This window comes from Arachis duranensis, chromosome 9 (assembly GCF_000817695.3).
Source record: "Arachis duranensis cultivar V14167 chromosome 9, aradu.V14167.gnm2.J7QH, whole genome shotgun sequence".
NCBI classification, from domain to species: Eukaryota; Viridiplantae; Streptophyta; class Magnoliopsida; order Fabales; family Fabaceae; genus Arachis; species Arachis duranensis.
In genome coordinates, this window is record NC_029780.3 from 1,582,425 (window position 1) to 1,603,186 (window position 20,762).

General features: G+C 30.1%; 1 protein-coding gene across 1 annotated transcript; it reads left to right on the forward strand.

Moving 5' to 3' along the window:
• Positions 1 to 10,357: 10,357 nt before the first annotated feature.
• On the forward strand, positions 10,358 to 12,743 carry LOC107463824 (receptor-like protein EIX1). The gene is made up of 2 exons (XM_052253919.1): positions 10,358 to 12,601; positions 12,687 to 12,743. The coding sequence occupies exons 1-2, from the start codon at positions 10,358 to 10,360 to the stop codon at positions 12,741 to 12,743; spliced, it is 2,301 nt and encodes a 766-aa protein (XP_052109879.1).
• Positions 12,744 to 20,762: the final 8,019 nt, after the last annotated feature.

Here is a 20,762-nt window from a genome sequence, read left to right on the forward strand (position 1 = left end):
TTCCGTGTCTTATAAGAATTTAAAATTTGTGTACCAACGTGTCTTGTATCGTGCAATGTTCTGTATTCGTGTCAGTATCCGTACATAATAAAAAAATAACACAATTAGTGAATTACATACATATATAATTAATATAAATGATGAATTTCAACAAATTAAAATTCTCATTCAGATGTTCAATTTAGGGATGTCAAAAATGTGAGGTAAGACTCAGAAGTAATTCCTCACTTTATTATACTCCTTGCTTTTAAGTGTTAACTCGCTTGTCATTAGACTTATATATAATAGAAGAAATGGAAAATTAAAATAAAAGAATACATTCTCTATGTATGAAAATTTTACATCACATTATCATACGTAATTTTTTGGTTATCATTGATCCGATAATTGAAAAGTAGGGATATAACTAGAATTAAGTAATTACTCCAAAGTAAAATTTCAACCAAAATATATAAATAAAGGTTTGATATAAATGGACAATGTGTCAATGTTGAAGATATAGAGTAGCATGCAGAAGCATTTGTCTCCGGAAAGTGCTAGGTGAACATTGGAACACACAAAGCAATTAAAAGCTACATGAATTGGAACTTTGTTTATTAAAAGTTTATGTCTGATGTCTCTTCCCAACCGAGCAAGTTTTAGTTGCAATGGAACATTAAGATTCAAAGAGAGAGTTCCACACGTCATGCTTCTTGCCTTGTGTCCTCTTGGCACATCACTGGAAGAATCAAGGTTTTCACATCCTTGCTTCGTTCAAAACCCTAATAATTTGTTTGTCAATTAAAAGCAAAATTTTGGGTGATTAGAAAATGGTAAGAATTTCTTGTAGTAATTACTGGTAATTGCGCGCAAAATAAGATAAAGTGATACTATATGTTTAGAAAATAATTATTTTTAAATAGAGATGTCGAACAAGTCGATTCATCTAAGTAGTCAATGAGCTATACTTTAAATGGTATAGTCTCCTGTACTTACCTAAGAAGTTGCGGGTTCGAGTCTCTTTATCTTTGGTAAAAAAAAGTCAATTCATCTAAGTTTGTGGGTTAAAACGGTTTAGACTAATCATATATTAAGAATATTTGAGATTTTAAAATTATAAAATATATATTAAAAATAAATTAAATAAAACATATATTTATACATAAATATATAACAGTTAATTTTATAATTAATTTTTGTGTACACATAATATTTTTTTATAAGAAAAATCCAATTTAACACGTCTATTAGTTTTTTTCCCCAAACGAAATTGATTTTTTTTAATAAAATCCCAAAATAATCAATTTTGAGTTATATACCAAACTTTGGAAGCCATTTCTTTTCCTTCAATTGGGTTATTTTTATAGTATTTGGGTTGAATTGTAAACGAATTGAAATTTTATTAAATAAAATAAACGAGCTAATTCATTCGACTCGTTGAACAGCTTCTTTATTTTTCAAATTAATCAAACTAAATTCATTCAACATTTTATTTTTATGAGTATTTTTGAGATTATAAACTTGCCTATTTTAAGAAATAAACAAAATAGTTTGATAGATTTGGATATCATTTTGATGACCCTATTCACTATATCGGTTATGTTCACATTTTTTCGTCAAATTTATAGATTTAGTGTATTTAGTTTTAATTTCAGTATATACTTCATTTATTTCAGGATCCTTGGAGCAATTTAAATATTTAATAATTTCATAAATATATGCATCTATTTTTAGCAGGGGTATTCCGGAAATGATGCATTCTTTTTTGGTAAGAAATATGATCTAATATTCGGCTTTTTATATTTTTCAACGGCCCTGAAGCTAACTTGAGCTAACTTACTTCCTTTGTGTGCTGTTCAGTTTTGGGCTTTAGTCCTTTACTAAGATTTAGGCCCAAACAATTTAAGCCCAAATATCAATCCAGTTTGACTTGGCAAGCTGCTCCTATTCATTTATTTATTTATTTTAATGTGATAGAATCACAATATCACATTCTTATAAAATATGTATTAAGTTTTGATCGCATGTATTAACCATCTTTAATAATGTAATATTTTGTTATTAATTAATTGGTTGAGATTAAAAAAAAATTGATGGAAAATTAAAAAAATGTGTTTAGCTTTAAATCCTTATCTCATATCAATCAATAATTCAATTAACAAGTAACTAGTTTACTTATACCCGTGGAAGAGAGCTATGAGCGAAAAAGGGGTGATCGGGGATGAAAGTGGAAAACACGGTGAGGCAACCGCTCCGGTGGAAGTAACAAGGAGAAGAGTGTGAGAAGAGTTGTATTCGGTGACATAGAGGATTCCAAAGGGACGAGAGTCTCTTTTAGAGATAGAGTGATTGGCGTGTCTAATTAATCTGAATTGAAAGTTAACTTTGAAAAGTCAAAAGTAATATGTTCAAAAGATGTTTTCAATATAAGAAAAGAGTTGTTTACTGAGGTATCATCTATCTATTTTACTCAAAACTTGGGTAAATACTTAGGTGTTAATTTGAGGCACTTGAGAGTGATTCGAATCTGTGCTATAGAGGTTATTGACAAAATTTAGAAACGTATGGCATTATAGAAAGGGAGACTGTTGAATAGAGTTGGGAGATTATGTCTTGTTAAATCGGTTGTATCAGCTATTCCTATTTATCAGATGCAATGCTTTCTTCTTCCAGGTCATGCTTGTGAAAATATTAATTCTCTCACTCTACAGTTCTTTTGGAAGGGTAATAATATCGAAAGATATCTCTCTTTGGTCAAAAAATTTTGGTGGTCTGGACATTCGAGATTCTTCTCTAGTCAACGTGGCAATGATTGAAAAGTTAGTTTAGAAGAAGCTAAACTGCCATGACAAGTTGTGGGTTCAAATTATACTCAACAAATATTTTAAAAATCCCTTGAACTTAGAAATTTCTGTTCCAAAGACTGCATCTATTTGCTGGAAGGGCATTGGGAAGTTAATGCAGCTTCTACAAGAGGGTTTGGCTTGGAGTCCTGGTAACTTGGACCAATCGATTTGGTTTAATGATCGACATCCAGGAGGTAAACTCTGTTATTATTTCCCTTTTGTCCATATCTCCGATACTCAATTGATTATCAGAGATGTTTAGAGCGAGTATGGTTGGCGTTTGGAGCGAATTGCGACACCCTTATCAGAGTTAATTCTCCATATAATGCAAACTTCTAACTGATTTTAGTAGTGCATAGTTGAATCTGGATGGATTTGGATAGCAAATATTAATAAAAGTTATTCAACTAAAGAGGGATATACATGGTTACTGAAGAAGAGGATTCAGTGGAATGAGGGGCAAAGTTGGAAATGGCTGTAGCGGGCGAATGCCCCGGAGAAAGCAAAACTCCTGGCATGGTTTGCCATTCATGATTCTCTACCAACAGAGGCTTTCAAACACCGGCGTGGACTCTTTGAGTTGAACATGTGCCCTTGATGTAGCGAAGAGACATAATCGGCGATGCATTGCTTGCTATGTTATCGACAGGCGCAAGACATTTGAATGAGATTGGATCCATCAATTCTTTAGGTCAATGGGAATATGTTTTCTTTTATGCGAGCTGCTGTTTTGGAACAAAAAACCTATTTTTTTCATGGCATTTGGTGGATTTGGAGGCATCGAAATCAGAAAATCTTTAATCCATATGAAGTTTGGACACAACATAAAGTGGTGATCTTGGCTAGAAGATGGAAGATGGAGTTAGAACAGGCTCGGATTCAAAGAAGATGTGTGCGAAACAGATTCAAGAGAAGCATTCATTGCTGTTCAGAGTGAGCCTGCTTCAGAAGATAAGAAAGATGGGAATCTGGAGGTACGTATTCATAAAATGTTCAGGAAATGGAAAGTTCATTTTAACCTAGTGCTTTGAGAGAAAAATAGGATGGCCAATATGATGGCAAAGCTCGGAGCTTGAAGTCAGAATGAATACGTTGAGTAGTTTGATCCTCCTAATAAATTTGTTGAAGCTCTTCTTCAAGATTGAGATATTGTTTGACTTATAAAAATCTTCTGTGTATCTTTCTTTTTCTGTTTGGTTTCTTTAATTTTTGTTCAGACACAAAAAAAATCAATAATTCAATTAAATAAAAAATAAATTTGTCTCTTGATCTTTTGATCTCTCAAACAATTTATTTTTAGGATAAATTTTTCAATTTATATCTACTTTATCTTTTTTTGAAGTTCTGAATCTCTCATACAACATTTTTAAAGACAAAATTTTATCACGACCCAATTTCAAAATTTCACAAACCTTAACTATGTAGATAATTCAAAAATTTGTGGACTCCACTCATATAAATATCTGCCCACAAAATAAAAAATCACTAAATAAAAAATAAACAAAAGAAGATGATGCTGACGATATAATTTTAAAGTTTATTCATGGTTCGTTTGGGAATTGAATTTGCAATAAATTTTTGACCAGTATTAATTACAGTTTTTTTCAATAGAGAAGATTTCGGCATTCATATTTCAAATATTTAAAAAAATTATGACTTGGTGATCCAAAAGTTCAACTTTACTTTCTAAAGTATACATCATCAAAAGCTCTCGTAGTGGTAATTGATAAGTAACTCAACTAATTTTTATTCAAATGTTTAAATTTGGTGTGATATCCCTAATTCTCTATGGATATATTTTTTTCTATTCTTTTCATGCTAAAGGTTTATTCTTGTACACTTAAAGGGTAATATTTAAAAAAGAAGAACACAATTTTTACTCACTTATGCCAACATTCAAAACACTTATTTCACAACACCTAATAGCTCACTTGCACTTTATTTGCTTCTCTCTCACTTTTCACACTACACTCTTCTCACCGCAATCATTTGATTTGCAATCTTCACACACAAGTACTAGCTAAGTAGAACGCCTAACTCATATTCGCTAGCTAGAATAATCTTTTTATATATATATATAGCATTTTAATTATTTAACATTAGCTATACAAGGAATTATTCTGAAGCATATTTCGGCTATCAAATCTCATTAAGCAAAATGATGTGAAGAAGGTTCTAAATTTTTAATCCTTCTAGAATTAGTGTTGATGTTTCTTTCGTATACCTATTGTTCAAGGTAGGGTTAAGTATCTATTTTAAAGTATATATACACGTATAATGATAGTAATAGCCAACTTTTTTTATTTAAAAATGCACCAAAATATTTATAAAGACCAAAATCATAAATCCATGCACTGGATGAAATGGAAGTATATATATATATATATATACTCAGGTAAATTTGCAAGGAATTATGCACCTCTATGATTCTCTACATAATTTGCAGGTTTTGGGGGTGCATAATTATTTCACTAAGTTACCAAGGTTTTGCACTTACTTTTTTTTTTTTTCTAAAATTATGAGTGAGACTCGAATCCGAAATTTCTAGATGAAAATGAAGAAATTATGTCATTTGAACTATAAATTAATAGTTATAATAACTAAACATATATTCATCAAGGTTTTATTTTAAAGTTTATTATTTGTCAATCATAAACACTTTATTTTTATCTTTTTGATATGTTGAATTGAGTTGTGATAAAAATATGTTGTTGGAATTGTAAATTATAGTTAAAGTTGTTTTTATTGTTTAACAATATATAATATATATATACGTCCTTTCTTATTTTTTCGTTGAAATAATAATTTTCAATACGTTAATAATTAAAGAAAGCACTAATGTCAAATTTTTTTTATTAAAAACAGTGTAGATGTGGCAGGATTCTTTACGATGAATTTAGTGCATTTAGTTTCAATTTCAGTACATACTTCTTTCATTTCATGATCCTTGGAGCAATTTAAATATTTAATACATTCACAACTATATGTGTCTACTTTTAGATGAAATATTTTGGCAGGAGAAATGCTAAAAAATCATTAGAATTTATTATTTTTGGTTATTAATTTGTCATTAATGTTTAAAAATATAGGATAAAGTATGTTGTTAATGAGTAATAATTCAAATGGCATAATCTTTCCATACTCAATTAAGAGGTTGTGGGTTCGAATCTCCTATCTTTAGTCAAAAAAAAATAAAATATGTTATTGGATTACTAGACTAAAGAAACTAGACTAAAAAAATTGAGTTAATAGTTAAATAATAATTAAAAATATTAAATTCTAAATTTTGATAGCCTTCTAATATTTTTTTTTTTCGAAAATAATGATTTTTTTTTTGGTGTACAATGATGAATTCCTTTTTGGCAGATGATATGATCGAATATTCTCTTTTTCTTTGTTAAGAAAAAACGCCCGGAATATAACTTATTCCTTTTTTTGGGGGTCAGAATAACTTATTCCTTTGAGTACTGGATTTTGGGCTTTAATCAACTAAGATATAGGCCCAAATGAATTTAAGCCCAAATATCAATCCAATCCTACTTGGCAAGCTGCTTCTATTTATTTATTATTTTCAGGATATGTGTAGAAAAACAAAGTTTGCGAGAGTTTGACATTACTCACAATGAGTGCGTATAAAGATCACTTACAAATTATTCTAAAAGAGCTCTCGTAATAGTAATAAGGACCAGAATAATGTTCTTATAAAATCCGAATTGAGCTTTTATCGCGTGCATTAACCTTCTTTAATAATGTATTGCTTTGTTATTAATTTGTTGATATTAAATTTGTAACATAATATAAAGAGAACATGAATGAAAATTAAAGAAATGTGTTCAGCTTTGAATCCTTCTCTCATATTAAATTGGGAGGATCCATTCCAAGTTTATATAATGATGACTAAACTTGTTTTGACTTTCTCAAGCTTCCATCATATATTGTTGTTATCTTTGCCCTCCTACCTTAAACACAAGACTTTGAAATTATTAAAAGATGCATCAAAATTGATGTTTTTATTTATGAATTGGAGTGTGTGATATCATTGTGGAGGTGGAAGAGATTAATACGATGTTTCAGAGTCATCCTTCAATTCATGTATAATTTAATTTCACTTCTCAAATCTATCTATTACTTTCAATATTTTTTTATTGTACAAGTTGTACTAAGATTTAAGCTATTGATAACCACCATTATCATGTCACATTGACATAGTCCATGAATGGAGAAAAATGGGGTTGGACTTTCGGCATTAGTTAACGAAGGTAAAATAAAAAGTTTTAGCATTTTTTTATAAGTTAATAGTCAAAATCGTTCTTGAAAGATACGTCGATTTTCATTTTCGTCTCAAAAAGATAAAATTAATCAAAAGCGTCCCTAAAAATTACCCATGTTGATCGAGTTCGTCCTTCCGTCATCTCAATTATTGAGGTGTGTAACGTTTGTTGAGTTGGAACGTTAATAAATTCCAGCCTGACACAGACCAAAACGACGTAGTGTCAATCCTCCACCCCTAAAACCATAGAACGGCGTCGTTTATGGTCCAGAGTGGGATTTTTAAACGTTTCTCCCATCACCTTCTCTCATAACAACCCTCTTCTACTTTTGCTCCAAAATCTCTTGTCTTTTCTCTACTCTATGACTCTCTGTCCTAAGACACTTGCCTATGATCAGAACCTCCTTGTGTACTTGACGAGCTGTGTGCGTATCGACATTTGTGGAGGAATTGGCGCTACTACAGTGAAAAGTTGGAGGAGCATGCAGAAAATTTACGCTATTGGAGGAAGAAACAATAATTGCCACAGGGTAAGATTTAATTTTTTTTGACAATTTTTGTTGATTTTACAATGTTGATGTGTGTTAGTTTATGTTAACGTAGTTCTAAGAACCACTTTGTTATACTAGGGTTTGAAATCTCCCATATTTATGAATTTCCTCTCCATATACTAATTTATTAATTTTTTCTTTTTATTGTTCGATATTCTGCTGGCCCATCCTAGTAAGAGAGAGGGAATAGGAGGAAACTTTATATTAATTTTCACTTTCTTTTAACTCGGTTTTGGTCAGACGGCTAGTAGAAGTGCTCGATGAAAGAAAGCTAAGAGAAAATGGCTGAGGGAACAACTAAAATCAGCGAAGGAGAAAGTAATCTGATCTTGTGATGTTAATGCAGATCTTATTTACCTTTTACATGCAAATAGGAAATGGATTCGTCTTATGGACAATGTTTGCATTTGAATTTCATTTGCTTTATCTATTTGGGTATCTAGACTATAGTTTTTGATGGAGATCCATAAATGTCCACTCAAAACTGGCTTGAGATTAATTAAGGGTACAAAATTTTTTAAATAGTTTTTTCTTTGCTTGAGATTAACACCACTTTCATTTATTTACTTGAAAAATAATAATTCTGCAAATGGCCTATGTAGGGTGCAAATAGAGGAAGGCCATCCAAATTAAACGTCATTAAAAATAAGGCAAGATTGAATGCCTCCACCAAATCATCTGTGACCATTTCTGTTGAGATATTGAAAGGAACAAGTTTCACAACTGTTAAGAAGATGCAAATCTTCATGACATTTGTGCTAATTCCAGGTTTCAAGCATCTAAGAAAGAAATATTAACTTTAATTAGAAAATGTATTTGTATGTCGTTGCAACAATGTTTTTTGAGAACAAGGCTGTGTAAACTGGTTGTGTGATCAGGATCATTTTAGTTAGGTCTTTTATGTTTTTTTTTTTTGTTTAAGTGAACAATTCTATGGAACCTTTGTTTTTTGAATTGCTCTGTTAACTTGTGGATCCTTGATTAACCATGTGGTGTATCTACTAAGACAATATGATATGATTATGATGTTTGTTATGGATTATAACAATGATCTTGTCTATTCTAATATATACAGTTTTTTGGTGAATAAATATTTAGGGTTCAAACATCACCATATTGTATTTTCAATGAAACCCATCATTCTCAAAGAACAAGTTTATGTTGAATTGAACACAATTAACACCTACTTTTATTCATAAGTCACATCATCATTACATATCAAATAGTTCAATCTCAAAGCTCTAACAACACCTCTAAAGCACAACAACATAACACTCCATCGGTAGCTTTACTTGGAGATTGATGTGAACAAAAGTGATGCACAAATGACAATAGCCAAAATAATTGCAACTGAGAAGTACATTATTAGAATCTTCATTGCTCTAACTTTACCCTCCAAGCTATCCAATCTCCATGACACATTCAATCTCCATTCATCATAGTCACCACCAACCTCTACATCAGTTTCTGCCTCTACTGCATACCCATCATCATCAACCTACCTTAAGAAGTTGCAGTGGCTTTCTTTTTGAATATTTTAAAAAAAAATCAATTTCAACTGTCCAACAAAAAATATAGGAAAATGAAAAATAAAATTAATTTATTCTAACTTACCGGGTATCTTGCACAAGTGTGGAACAACCTATCTGAATTCTCTCTTGTACCAGATTTCTTGATCGTTGTCTTCAACCTGCAAAAGCATGTCTGGTCTTTGATCTTCATCCTCCGTCGTATAGAAGAATTAGAACCATGGGTACCAATAGACTGAGACGGCAAGTCACTGCTGCGACTTTCACTCATCATAACGGCGACTGAACAGACATATAAGGTCATCTACTACGAGATTCACACACATTTATGTTTCAGATTGGGATTAGGTTAGGGTTGTAATACTAGGACTTATTTAAGCTAAATAAACAAACATATCAACTCAGCATTAATTAACATTAGCCACGCTGGAGTGTGTCACGCTGAAACTTAACGTTCTAGCTCAGCAAACGTTACACACCTCAACAACTAAGATGACGGAAGGACGAACTTGATCAACATGGATAACTTTCGGAGACTTTTTTTATTAATTTTATCTTTCGAAGATGAAAATAGAGATCGAAATATCTTTTAGAGACAATTTTGATTATTAACTCATTTTTTCATATATTTTTATTATATTGAAAATTTTTAAAAGGTAATATTGTTTATTAAAATTTTTATTTGTAACATCCTTAATATTTTTTTCTTATATTAGAATTGAGATTGAATGAGTCTAACTCAACTCAAAACACTATTCAAAGTGTGAAGAACGACTAACATTTATAAACCCATTTAAAGACTACCATTCACAGTCTTGTTAAAATTCACCTTTGAATAAATACGAGACTAGCCATAAAACCTATGCATACACGCCACGCTAATAATATAATAATAGGTTGATAGATAATATTATGTCTTTAATATTCTTAAGAAATGAAAGAATTTGAGGCTACAAGTATATAAATATGGACACATGGTCAAGGATATAGTTGAAGAAGTTAAATGAATTTTCCATATTGCACTTGTTTCACACTTAAAATAAATTCTCTTTAGAGGAAACTTTTGATCCATATTTCCACTCATCACCAAAATCTTTTTGTTGTAAAACTAATATGGCTACTTCCTCTCTCTTTCAATACCATATTCAAATCTTTTTGCTTTCTTTATTATTATGTAAAATTATGTGCACTCCCAACATTGTTCAGTGCGACGAGAAGGACAAGAGCACATTGCTCAAGCTCAAATATGGAATTAATGATCCCTCTGGTGTACTTTCTTTATGGTCCATTAAGGAAACAAATTGTTGCCAATGGAAAGGAGTTTATTGTGATAACATCACTGGCAGAGTCACAAAGATCAATCTCCATTGTCCAGAAATTTACTCTGATTACGGTCATAATCTTGACAAATCCCAGTGTCTAACAGGTGAACTCGACATGTCTTGTTTGTTTGATCTTGAATTTCTTAATTATTTGGATTTGAGCAACAATGACTTCAACACCATCCAATATCATGGTCGGTGTAAAAACTCTTCCAGCAATATCTACTATCTTAATTTATCAGATAATGATAATCTTCAAGTTGGTAATATACTCCATTGGATTTCTAATCTTTCCTTTTTACACTATCTCGATCTCAGTGGCATTAATCTTCAAAAAGAAACTAATTGGCTTCAGTTAGTGACTACGCTTCCTTCACTTTCAGAGTTATATTTGGAAGATTGTAGACTTCAGAACATCTATCCATCCCTTCAATATGCCAATTTCACTGCACTTAAAGTTCTTGATCTTTCTTACAATGAGTTTGTGTCTGAGCTACCAAGTTGGGTTTTCAATCTTAGTTCTAGTATCTCAATTGTAGAACTTTCCAATAATTTCATGCATGGCCAACTTCCTCAAACACTACCACACTTTCAAAGCCTTGAAACCTTGTCTTTGTATAACAATGATCTCAGTGGACTCATTCCAAATTGGATGGGTCAACTTGAACAACTAAAAAAACTTGATCTTTCTGATAATTCATTCTCTGGTTCTATTTCTACAAGTTTAGGAAATCTGTCATCCTTAACTTACTTGAATTTGGCATTCAATGGTTTAACAGGAATTGTTTCTGAACAAAATTTTCTTTCCCTTTCAAAATTAAACCATTTAGTTTTGGGTTCACAATATTTGATCTTTGACTTTGATTCTGAATGGATCCCCCCTTTTCAACTTCAGTTTTTAGAATTGACTTATTTGACTCCTAATAAACTTCCATCATGGATATATACACAAAATTCTCTGACCCTTTTAGCGATTGTAAATTCAAGAATTCCATTGGAACTACCTAATAAGTTTTGGAAGTTTGTTTCTGATCAAGTTGAGTATCTTGATTTATCAAATAATTCAATCAATGTTGACATGTCAAATGTCTTGCTTAATTCCAAAGTGGTAGTGCTAGGCGACAACAATTTGAGAGGTAGTGTGCCACAAATATCACCAAACGTCACTCTTTTACGTTTGGCTAACAATTTCTTGTCAGGATCCATTTCTTCTTTCTTATGCCATAAGACAAAAGAAAAAAACAACTTGAAGTATGTGGATATTTCTCATAATCTTTTATCAAGAGAGATTCCGAATTGTTGGATGCATTGGAGATCATTACTTTTTGTTAATTTGGAAAGCAATAATTTGGTAGGCAAAATTCCTCACTCAATGAGCTCTTTGTCTAACCTAATTGCATTGAATCTATACAATAACATGTTATCTGGAGAAGTGCCTCTCTCATTGAAAAATTGTAAGAAACTTCGTCTCCTTAATCTAGGTGAAAATGAGTTTTCTGGAGCTATATCAAACTGGGTGGGGCAAAGTGTAATTGGTCTCAAACTAAGATCCAACCAATTTAGTGGTAATATCTCTACTACAATTTGTCAGCTTCATTCTCTCAAGATATTGGATCTTTCAAATAACAGATTATCAGGGTCAATACCAAGTTGTATTCGCAACATGACAGGCATGATTTCTAAAATTGAATCATTTGATTCATTTGATGTTACCATTCCTACGATAGACCATGTCAATTTTGAATTCAATGTCAATCTCATGTTGCTTATTAAGGGCATTAAGTTAAATTATACACACTCGATACTTGTTGTTGATCTTTCATGTAACAATCTATCTGGAACGTTGCCATCAGAGTTATTTATGCTTATTGGATTGAATTCTTTAAATCTATCCCACAATCAATTCGTGGGAAAGATTCCACAAGATATTAGCAAGTTGATACAGTTGGAGTCTCTTGATCTCTCAAATAACTTATTTTCAGGACAAATTCCTGAAACCATGTCTGCTTTGTCTTTTCTTGAAGTCTTGAATCTCTCATGCAACAATTTTGAAGGAAAAATTCCATCAGGAACCCAACTTCAAGGTTTCACAAACCTTAGCTATGTGGAAAATCCAAAACTCTGTGGACCTCCACTCACAAAGATTTGTCCGCAAAATAAGAAAGTACCGAATGAAAAACAAATGACAGAAGATGATGATGATGATGACAACTCTGACATTTATTCATGGTTCTATATGGGTTTAGGAATTGGATTTGCTACAAGTTTTTGGACAGTATTAATTGCAATTTTCTTCAACAGAAGATTCAGACATTTTTATTTCAAATGTTTAGACCGAGTCTATGACATGGTGATCTAAAATTTCAACTCTATTAAATCATCAGAAGCTCTCATAGTGGTAACAAGTAAGTAAACTAACATTTTTCAATTAAATTTTTTAATTTTGGTATGATACTTTTATGGATATATTTTCTTCTATTCTATGCATGCCAAAGGTTTATTCTTGGATTTCCAATCCTGATCATAATTGTAATTTATTGGCTTAAATGGTAATTATATTTAGAAAGAACACAAATCATTTGATTTGCAATCTTCACACACAAGTATTATTAGCTAGAAGTTGAACACCTAATTCCTCTACTATGTTCATTATGAGATATATATGCCAATTATATATTAAGTATACACTAAAACTAATTATTAAAATAAATTATAATTATAAAATATATATTAAAATATAAAATATATATTAAAAATAAATTTAATTACATATGTATTTATATACAAATATATATATATATATATATTGATAATATTGTTATAACAAGGAAGAATGAAAATAAAATCTATGCATTGGTTAGAACTTTTTGATAACTCAACTTTATATCAGTCCATCATTGGAAGCTATAATACACCACTTTGACACACCCTGAAATATTGAATTTTTTATATATATATTTGGATTATTGGGCTAATGATCTAAATTAAATAACACCACAAATGCAATTTTGCAGGTCCTTATTAGACTGAATGGATACTTGGTCCTGATTCATCAACAAGATGGCAAGAATGGACGAAGCTTCTATAAAGTTTTATGTAAGTGTGTGCTAATTTGATTAGTTGATTTGTTTAGACAATTGTATACTGTTTCATTTCCTCTATTAGATATGTACTATACTGAAATTGTTCTGTTTTTTGACATTATAGATTAATCTTGTAAACATGTGTTTGATACTTAAAATTTATGTACAACAAAATATTTTATGAATTATTCAATTTTATTATAATCGTGAAATTTTACATGTTATATTCTTAAAAGTATTAATACTATATTATAAACCATCTATTTTAATTCCTAAAAGTCTAAGTTATTAAATAGAGATGTATAAATATTTTTAAAATTTTTCAACCATTATTAGAGAATATAAAAAAAAATCCTTTGACAAAACTACATAAAAAATTCATAGTAACAAGAAATAAACATATTTTTTTGGATTTTTAATCTTAATTTTGGTATCTCAAATATTAACCTCTGCTCGTGAAAGGCCAACTACTTTTTTTTTTATTTAAAAAAAGAATAACTTTGTGACACACTTTCATATTTTTAAGATCTTATATATTTAGATTTATTTAACAATTCTTTATCTAGATCTATTTCTTTTTTTTTTTTATGTGATAAGACAAAGAAAAAAATAATTTAAAATATTTATTTTTTGAATTTTTTATTAAAGGAGATTTCGAATTCGTGGATGATGCATGAAAAATCATTAGTTTATATTAATTTATATTAATTTGGAATGCAATAATCATCAAATTGGGATATTGAGAAAAGAAAAATATATAAGGAAAGATAGGAGGCGAGAAAAAAAATATAACATGCGGCTGATATCATAATAAAATTTTAAAAGAAAAAGAAAAATAAAAATAAAGAATGTTAGCAAACTTAACTTCCTATCTTTTATACCTTCTTCAAAACACACCATAACAACATTCTGATTCAGTATCAAGAATCTCATGCAAATTGCCTTTCAGAAACCACAAGTATCCAACAAAATTACTCGAAGTGTTCGAGTCATAGTGTGTGCGCTTCTTTTCAGTCGGAAGGCATAAATCTATACTAAAAAACAGGCTGAAGGATCATCAAAAGAACCTCATGAACCATTCAGTCGTGGAAACAAGGCTCAGCCGAGTTCACAAACTTTTTAAGTTTGCAGTAAATTTTAGTGTAAAATTAAGACATTTATGTGTATTGTTTAACAATTTTTTGTAGATTTGTACTGATAAATTCTACATAATTTCAAACTCTTCTTCTTCCTCCTTATCTTCTGCTACCTCTTATTCATCTTTTTCTTTTTATTTTACCTCCTAACAAAAATAAATAATGTTACAAAATCAATAGAAAGATGAGGAGGAAAAAAGTGCAGCAACAACCGCAGCAATAAAAAGAACGACGAAGAGGATGAAATAGCAAAGAAGAAAAAAGAACGCGAAGAAAAAGGAGGAAGAATGCAAAGAAGAAGGATAAGAAAGAGGAGGAGGAGGAGGAGGAAGAATACAGAATACAAACGTTGGAAGAGGAACGACGTGATTTCACGCGCACGTTATGAAAGTGAGTTTTGTTGGAAGGATTAACTTGTATAAACTTGTATGACAAAACGACTTATATGTATAGCAGGTCTAAAATATTTATAGTTAAAAATTATAGCTAATATAGTGCATTGTGAATTATATTTTCTATAATTGATAAAAAATTTAAAGTAATTAAAAAAAAGTTAAATAAAATTGAATAGTTAATCTTTTTATTTGAAATCATTTATTAATCATATAAATGCTGGGTATAAATTAAAAGTGAAAAAAAATTGAAATAAATCTAAAATCTATTACTCAATAAGTACAAAATACTTAAGAAGAGGTGAATTGATAAGGATAAACAATTTTAATAAGTTTTTGCAATATTAAAATAAGACAAATGAAATAAATCAAGTATGACACAATTAATAAATAAGAGATAAAAATAGAAAGAGTTAAAACAAATCAAATATGACACAAATAAGTTAAAAAAGTTATCAAACTTATGAGTTTGTGAACAATAAAAAATATTAATTTAGCTTTTAAAACACATAAATTTTCACTAACGAAATAATTCTCATTTAAAAGTATGTTATATGATAATTACTGATAATTAGTAAAAAATTTTAAATCACAATTATCTTTATAATTACTTTCATTCAAACGGCTTAATGGTTCATAAATTGTCTTTTTGGTAATTATTTGTGATTTAATGATTTTAAAAAGGAGCACAAATTATCAAAACGTTTTTTATTTTAAAAATATTTTATATACAATTTAATATATTTATATTATTATTATTATTATTATTATTATTATTAGTTTTTTTTGTTTTAGTTGACATCATATATATTATCGTCACCACTCTTATTATCTTATTATTTGAGTTAAATGTTTCTGAAGGTTTGAAGGAACATTGATATCATTTATGAAGGTGGAAGTATTGGTCTAATAGGTATCGATGATGGTCAAGAATGGGTTTAGAATTTTTCTCAAAATAGAAGTAGTATCGCAAGTATAGTTTTAAATCAACAATCAACCAACATCAAAGTTTAAATCAAGAATTGTCAAAATTCAAAATAAATATTAACTAGGAGTTTAAAATTTTGGGTCGTTTTCTTTAAAAATTGAAATAAAATATTCAATTATTGACTATGAGAAAATGGAAGTTTGATGGTAAGATATAAGTAATGTAATTAGCTAGAAAGTAAATAAGCAGGCAAGAAATCAAACTCAAGGCAATTGATCAAAAGAAAGAAAATTCAAGTGCTAAGAAACCTCTTGACAAGGAGTGAGAGTCAAGGTTACCTATGCTAACTATTGACCACAAACATATGATGATTATGAAGAATTAATCCTACTTAGTCAATCCTAACATCGAGGATAAGTCAAATAGACATAATTGATCTCAATCCACAAGTCCTAGTCTACTCACTAATTAGCTTAGTGAAAGACTAGAGTTAATGGAAACCAAATCAATTAACTACCCTAATATATCAATTAAGAATGGATATCAATGACTCAAGGTCACCAAAGTCCTCAATTCCAAGCCAAGAGTGCGAGAAAAACTACATTAAAACTAAGTTAAATATTTTATCAAACACTTGGTGTGCATGAATATAAAATCATATTAAATTACTATAAAAATAAATTCTAAAGCTACCAAATGCAAGAAATTAATAACCAACAATTAAAGAGAGCAATAATAGCATGAAAACATAAATTGTATTAAATAAAATAAAAATTAACAAGGGTTCATCAACATGAAAAGTCACCAAAATAAAAAATTAACAAGATAAACTAAGAAGATTTAGACAATAGAACAAAAAAAGTAAAAGAAACTAGATGAAAATAAGAATTAAAAAGAGAAATTAAACTAATAACTCTAATTTCTAGAGAGAAGGGGGAGCTCTTCTCTCTCTAGAAAATGACCTACAACATGATACTAAGCTATCATAATTGCTCCTCCCTTCATCATTCTTCACTTTGCCTTGAAATAGTTTCAGAAATGAGTTGGACTGGGTTTTGGAGGCCCAAAATTTACCCCCAGCGAATTGCAATTAATGAGCTCACGTGACAAGGGTCACGCGTACGCATGGGTCACGCATATGCGTTACCTGGCAAAATTTACCCTCACCCGTACGCGTGAGTCATGCATACGCGTCGCCATGAGCTCACACTTGTGCGTATGCATGTATTACTGTGCGCACGTAGAGATGCTGAAACTTCCAAACTCCATTTCTTCATGATTTCTTCTCTTTTGCATGCTCTTTTCTCACTTCTTCAACCTATACTTGTCTTGGAAACCTGAAATCACTAAACAAACACATCAAGGAATCAAATGGGATTAAAGTGAATAAAATTTAGCAATTAAAAGGCCTAAAAAGTATGTTTTTACTTTCAAGCACAATTTGGAAAAAAATCATGAAACTATGCTATTTCAATAGATAAATGCAAGAAAAGTTGATGAAATTCACCCAAATAGAGCAAATAAATATTATGAAATGTGGATACATCACATCCCCACACTTAAACAATAGTATGTCCTCATGCTATATGAAAGAAAGATAAGAAGGAGAATTACATTTATTCAAAGTAAGGAAACTACCTATATACAATCTATCTAAATGAATGCAACTACTTAGTCAAAATAAATCAATTTCCAAGAAAGCATATATGAACATACGGGCTAAAGCAATCTTAACCAAGTCAAATCCATAATTGATTAGAGTTGTTGAAAAGAATTTACAAACTTGCTAGATAAGCAATAATAATAAGTGAAAACATAGAATTTGAGCAATCGAACCCCTCACCGGATGTGTATATGCACTCTAATCGCTCAAGTGTTTAGGATTGATTCGCTCAATTCTCCTCTAATCATGCTTTCCAAGATTTGTTTTTCATCTAACAGTCAACAATCATTCAATGTATGCATACAAATATCATGAGGACTTTTCATGGTTGTAATGGGGTTAGGGTCAAGGTAAGGATGTATATGGTCAAGTGAGCTTGAAATTTGAATCTTTGACTAATTTAAGCTCTCTCACCTACCCATTATTTACTTAATCACATACTCATGCATTCACTTGTTATTATTACTTTATTTCGAAACATTTTGTTCCCCTTTTTATTACTTACTTTTTTTCCTCTCTTTTTTCTTTTTTTTTCTTCTTTTTTTTTCTACTTTTTTTTTTCAAACTAAAGTATATACAAAAGTATCAATGCATATAGTTTAAACATTTAATGCATGAGTATATATCCAATTCCCAAGATTTTTAACAAAAGTATAAAAATTCGCTTTTACCTCAACCAAAGTTTCCAACTTTCTCACACTTAGATGATAAACACTCTCACTAGCCTAAGTTAATCAAAGATCCAAATAAGGGACATTTATTATTTTTCGCTTTAAGGCTAGTAATGCGCTAAAATTAAGAACAAAAGGGGATTAAAATAGGCTCAAAGTTGGTTAACAAATAAAGATAAAAGGGTAGGCTATTTGGGACAAGTGAGCTAAATGAAATTATGTCCTCAATCATACAAATGCATATATACATCAAACATTGGACATAAAGAATCAAACAAATCAAAGATTACAATCATAAAAAGAGAATAACACACACAAGAATGAAAATAGTGGTTAATATGATGTAACCACATAATTAGGCTCAAAACTCACATGCTTATGTGTTCTTAGCTCAAAAACATGTTCCACAATATATTTCAAGCAAGTTTCAATGTAACAAATATCAAATCAAATCAATTAGGATATCAATGTCCTATTTAGAATATTTTTCTTGGAAAACTTCATTATTTTAACTAAACTTATTATATATGTGGAAAGAAATGCAATAAACTAAGAAAAATACAATTACAGCTATAAAATATATACAGACTAAGAAAATAAAAATAAAATGTGCAAGTGTTTGAGATTAGAATTTGTCACCTAAGATTGTCAATCGATGACGACCTCCCTACACTTAAAGGTTTGCACCGTCCTCGGTGCATCCAAAGATGAGCAAGGGGGTATAGCGACTATTCGGATTGCCACCTTCAGCGGTTAGATCAACCGACTTCTGCGTATTCTTTCTCCCACTTCCCTTTTTGCTTATGGTGACTCATCCATGAAAGATGGAAAATAAGATAGTAAGATGAGTAAATGCAAAAACAAAGAAGCATAGATTGTTAAAATGAGGTAAGAATCACTAAAATAAAGTGAGTGAATTAGTTTGTGACATGAAGAAAATAAGTGTGTGAATTCTAAGTTGTGCGCAGTTTAGAACACACACTAGCATGGAAAGTTATGTCACAATTACACAAAGAAACATGCACTTCACTCATTCTAGTGTGCTTAAAATACTTTTAAAAAGGAAACTTGTAGGCTAAGATAAACAAATAAGTAATAAAGGAGCATAAAAGTATTCAAACAAAAATCAAAGAATTGTGAAATGGATGATAGAGAAAAGTTTGTTTGCAACACCTAAATGACATGAAGTAAAAAATATGGCAAGCATAGATCACAAAACTTAAAAAGCTCAAAAAATGTCACTAGGTGGACTTATGATCCAATTTCACAATTCCTTAATGTCAATGCATCAACTAGGTGACTTAAATAAAAATCGATCATAGTAAGCATCACCTAATAACAAAAAAAAAATCAACTACATACAATTGCCAAATAACAAATAGTGAATTCAAATTACATGGTGGCTAGCTACAACATGCAATTTAGAAATTCAACAAAATTCATGAAGACAATGTCATAAGTACTTGGTATGTACAAATGTCCAACATTCAAAATTCAACCAAGTAGTCAAGTATAATCTAACCTATGCTAATAACTAACTTAATCTACTAAAATAGAAAATTAAACTAACTAACTTACTAAACACTAACTAACTAACTAAAGCAGGATATGGTGGGTGGTGAATGATAGTGATGGATGATGATTGAAGAAGAGAAAGAAGAGAAGGGAAGAGAAAAGAAGAGAAGAAATGGAGAGAAGAGAAGAAAAGAAGTAGAGTGGTGTGATAACAGAATCGTGCGTACACACACTTGTCCATGCGTACACACAAAAAATGTAAAATTAGAGTTGTGTGCACGCATCAACATATACAAACGCTCCAAATAGAAGATGTGAATCGATTTGTGTGTACGCACACATGTGTACGTCCGCACATAAAGAATTTTTTTTTGAGAAGTAAAACGTCAAAATTTAACACCTAATTTAACATTTATATGTACACACAAGTCTATACATACGCACAAGAGTTACTATTAATTATTATGTTATTTGAATATCACTAGGGAACTATGCACCTAAAGAAATTAAGGGTTTGCCTCACCCTCATTGATTTGTCCATGCCTAGAATGTGATATTTCATCTTTATTGATTTAATCCATGACTAACCTAATAAGGAACATAGTCACACTATAGCCATCCATTTTACAAGTTCAAAGTTCTAGTAAAACATATGTAGAAGACGTTTATATTATTATTATTATTATTATTATTATTATTATTATTATTATTATTATTATTTAGTGAATATTTTATGAATTTAAAATGAGATTTATTTATTTTAACCAATTTATAATCTTATTTTTATTATTATATTATTGTTGATTTTTTAAAAACATTATTAAAACTTGTTATGTCATTGTTGACTATTTAAAATTTGATGTCGAAATTTGTTATG

Coding starts and splice junctions, on each gene's coding strand:
- LOC107463824 (XM_052253919.1), top strand. CDS start 10,358: ATGTGCACTCCCAACATTGTTCAGTGCGACGAGAAGGACAAGAGCACA. Junction 12,602..12,686: donor GTTTCACAAACCTTAGCTAT/GTGGAAAATCCA, acceptor AACAAATGACAG/AAGATGATGATGATGATGAC.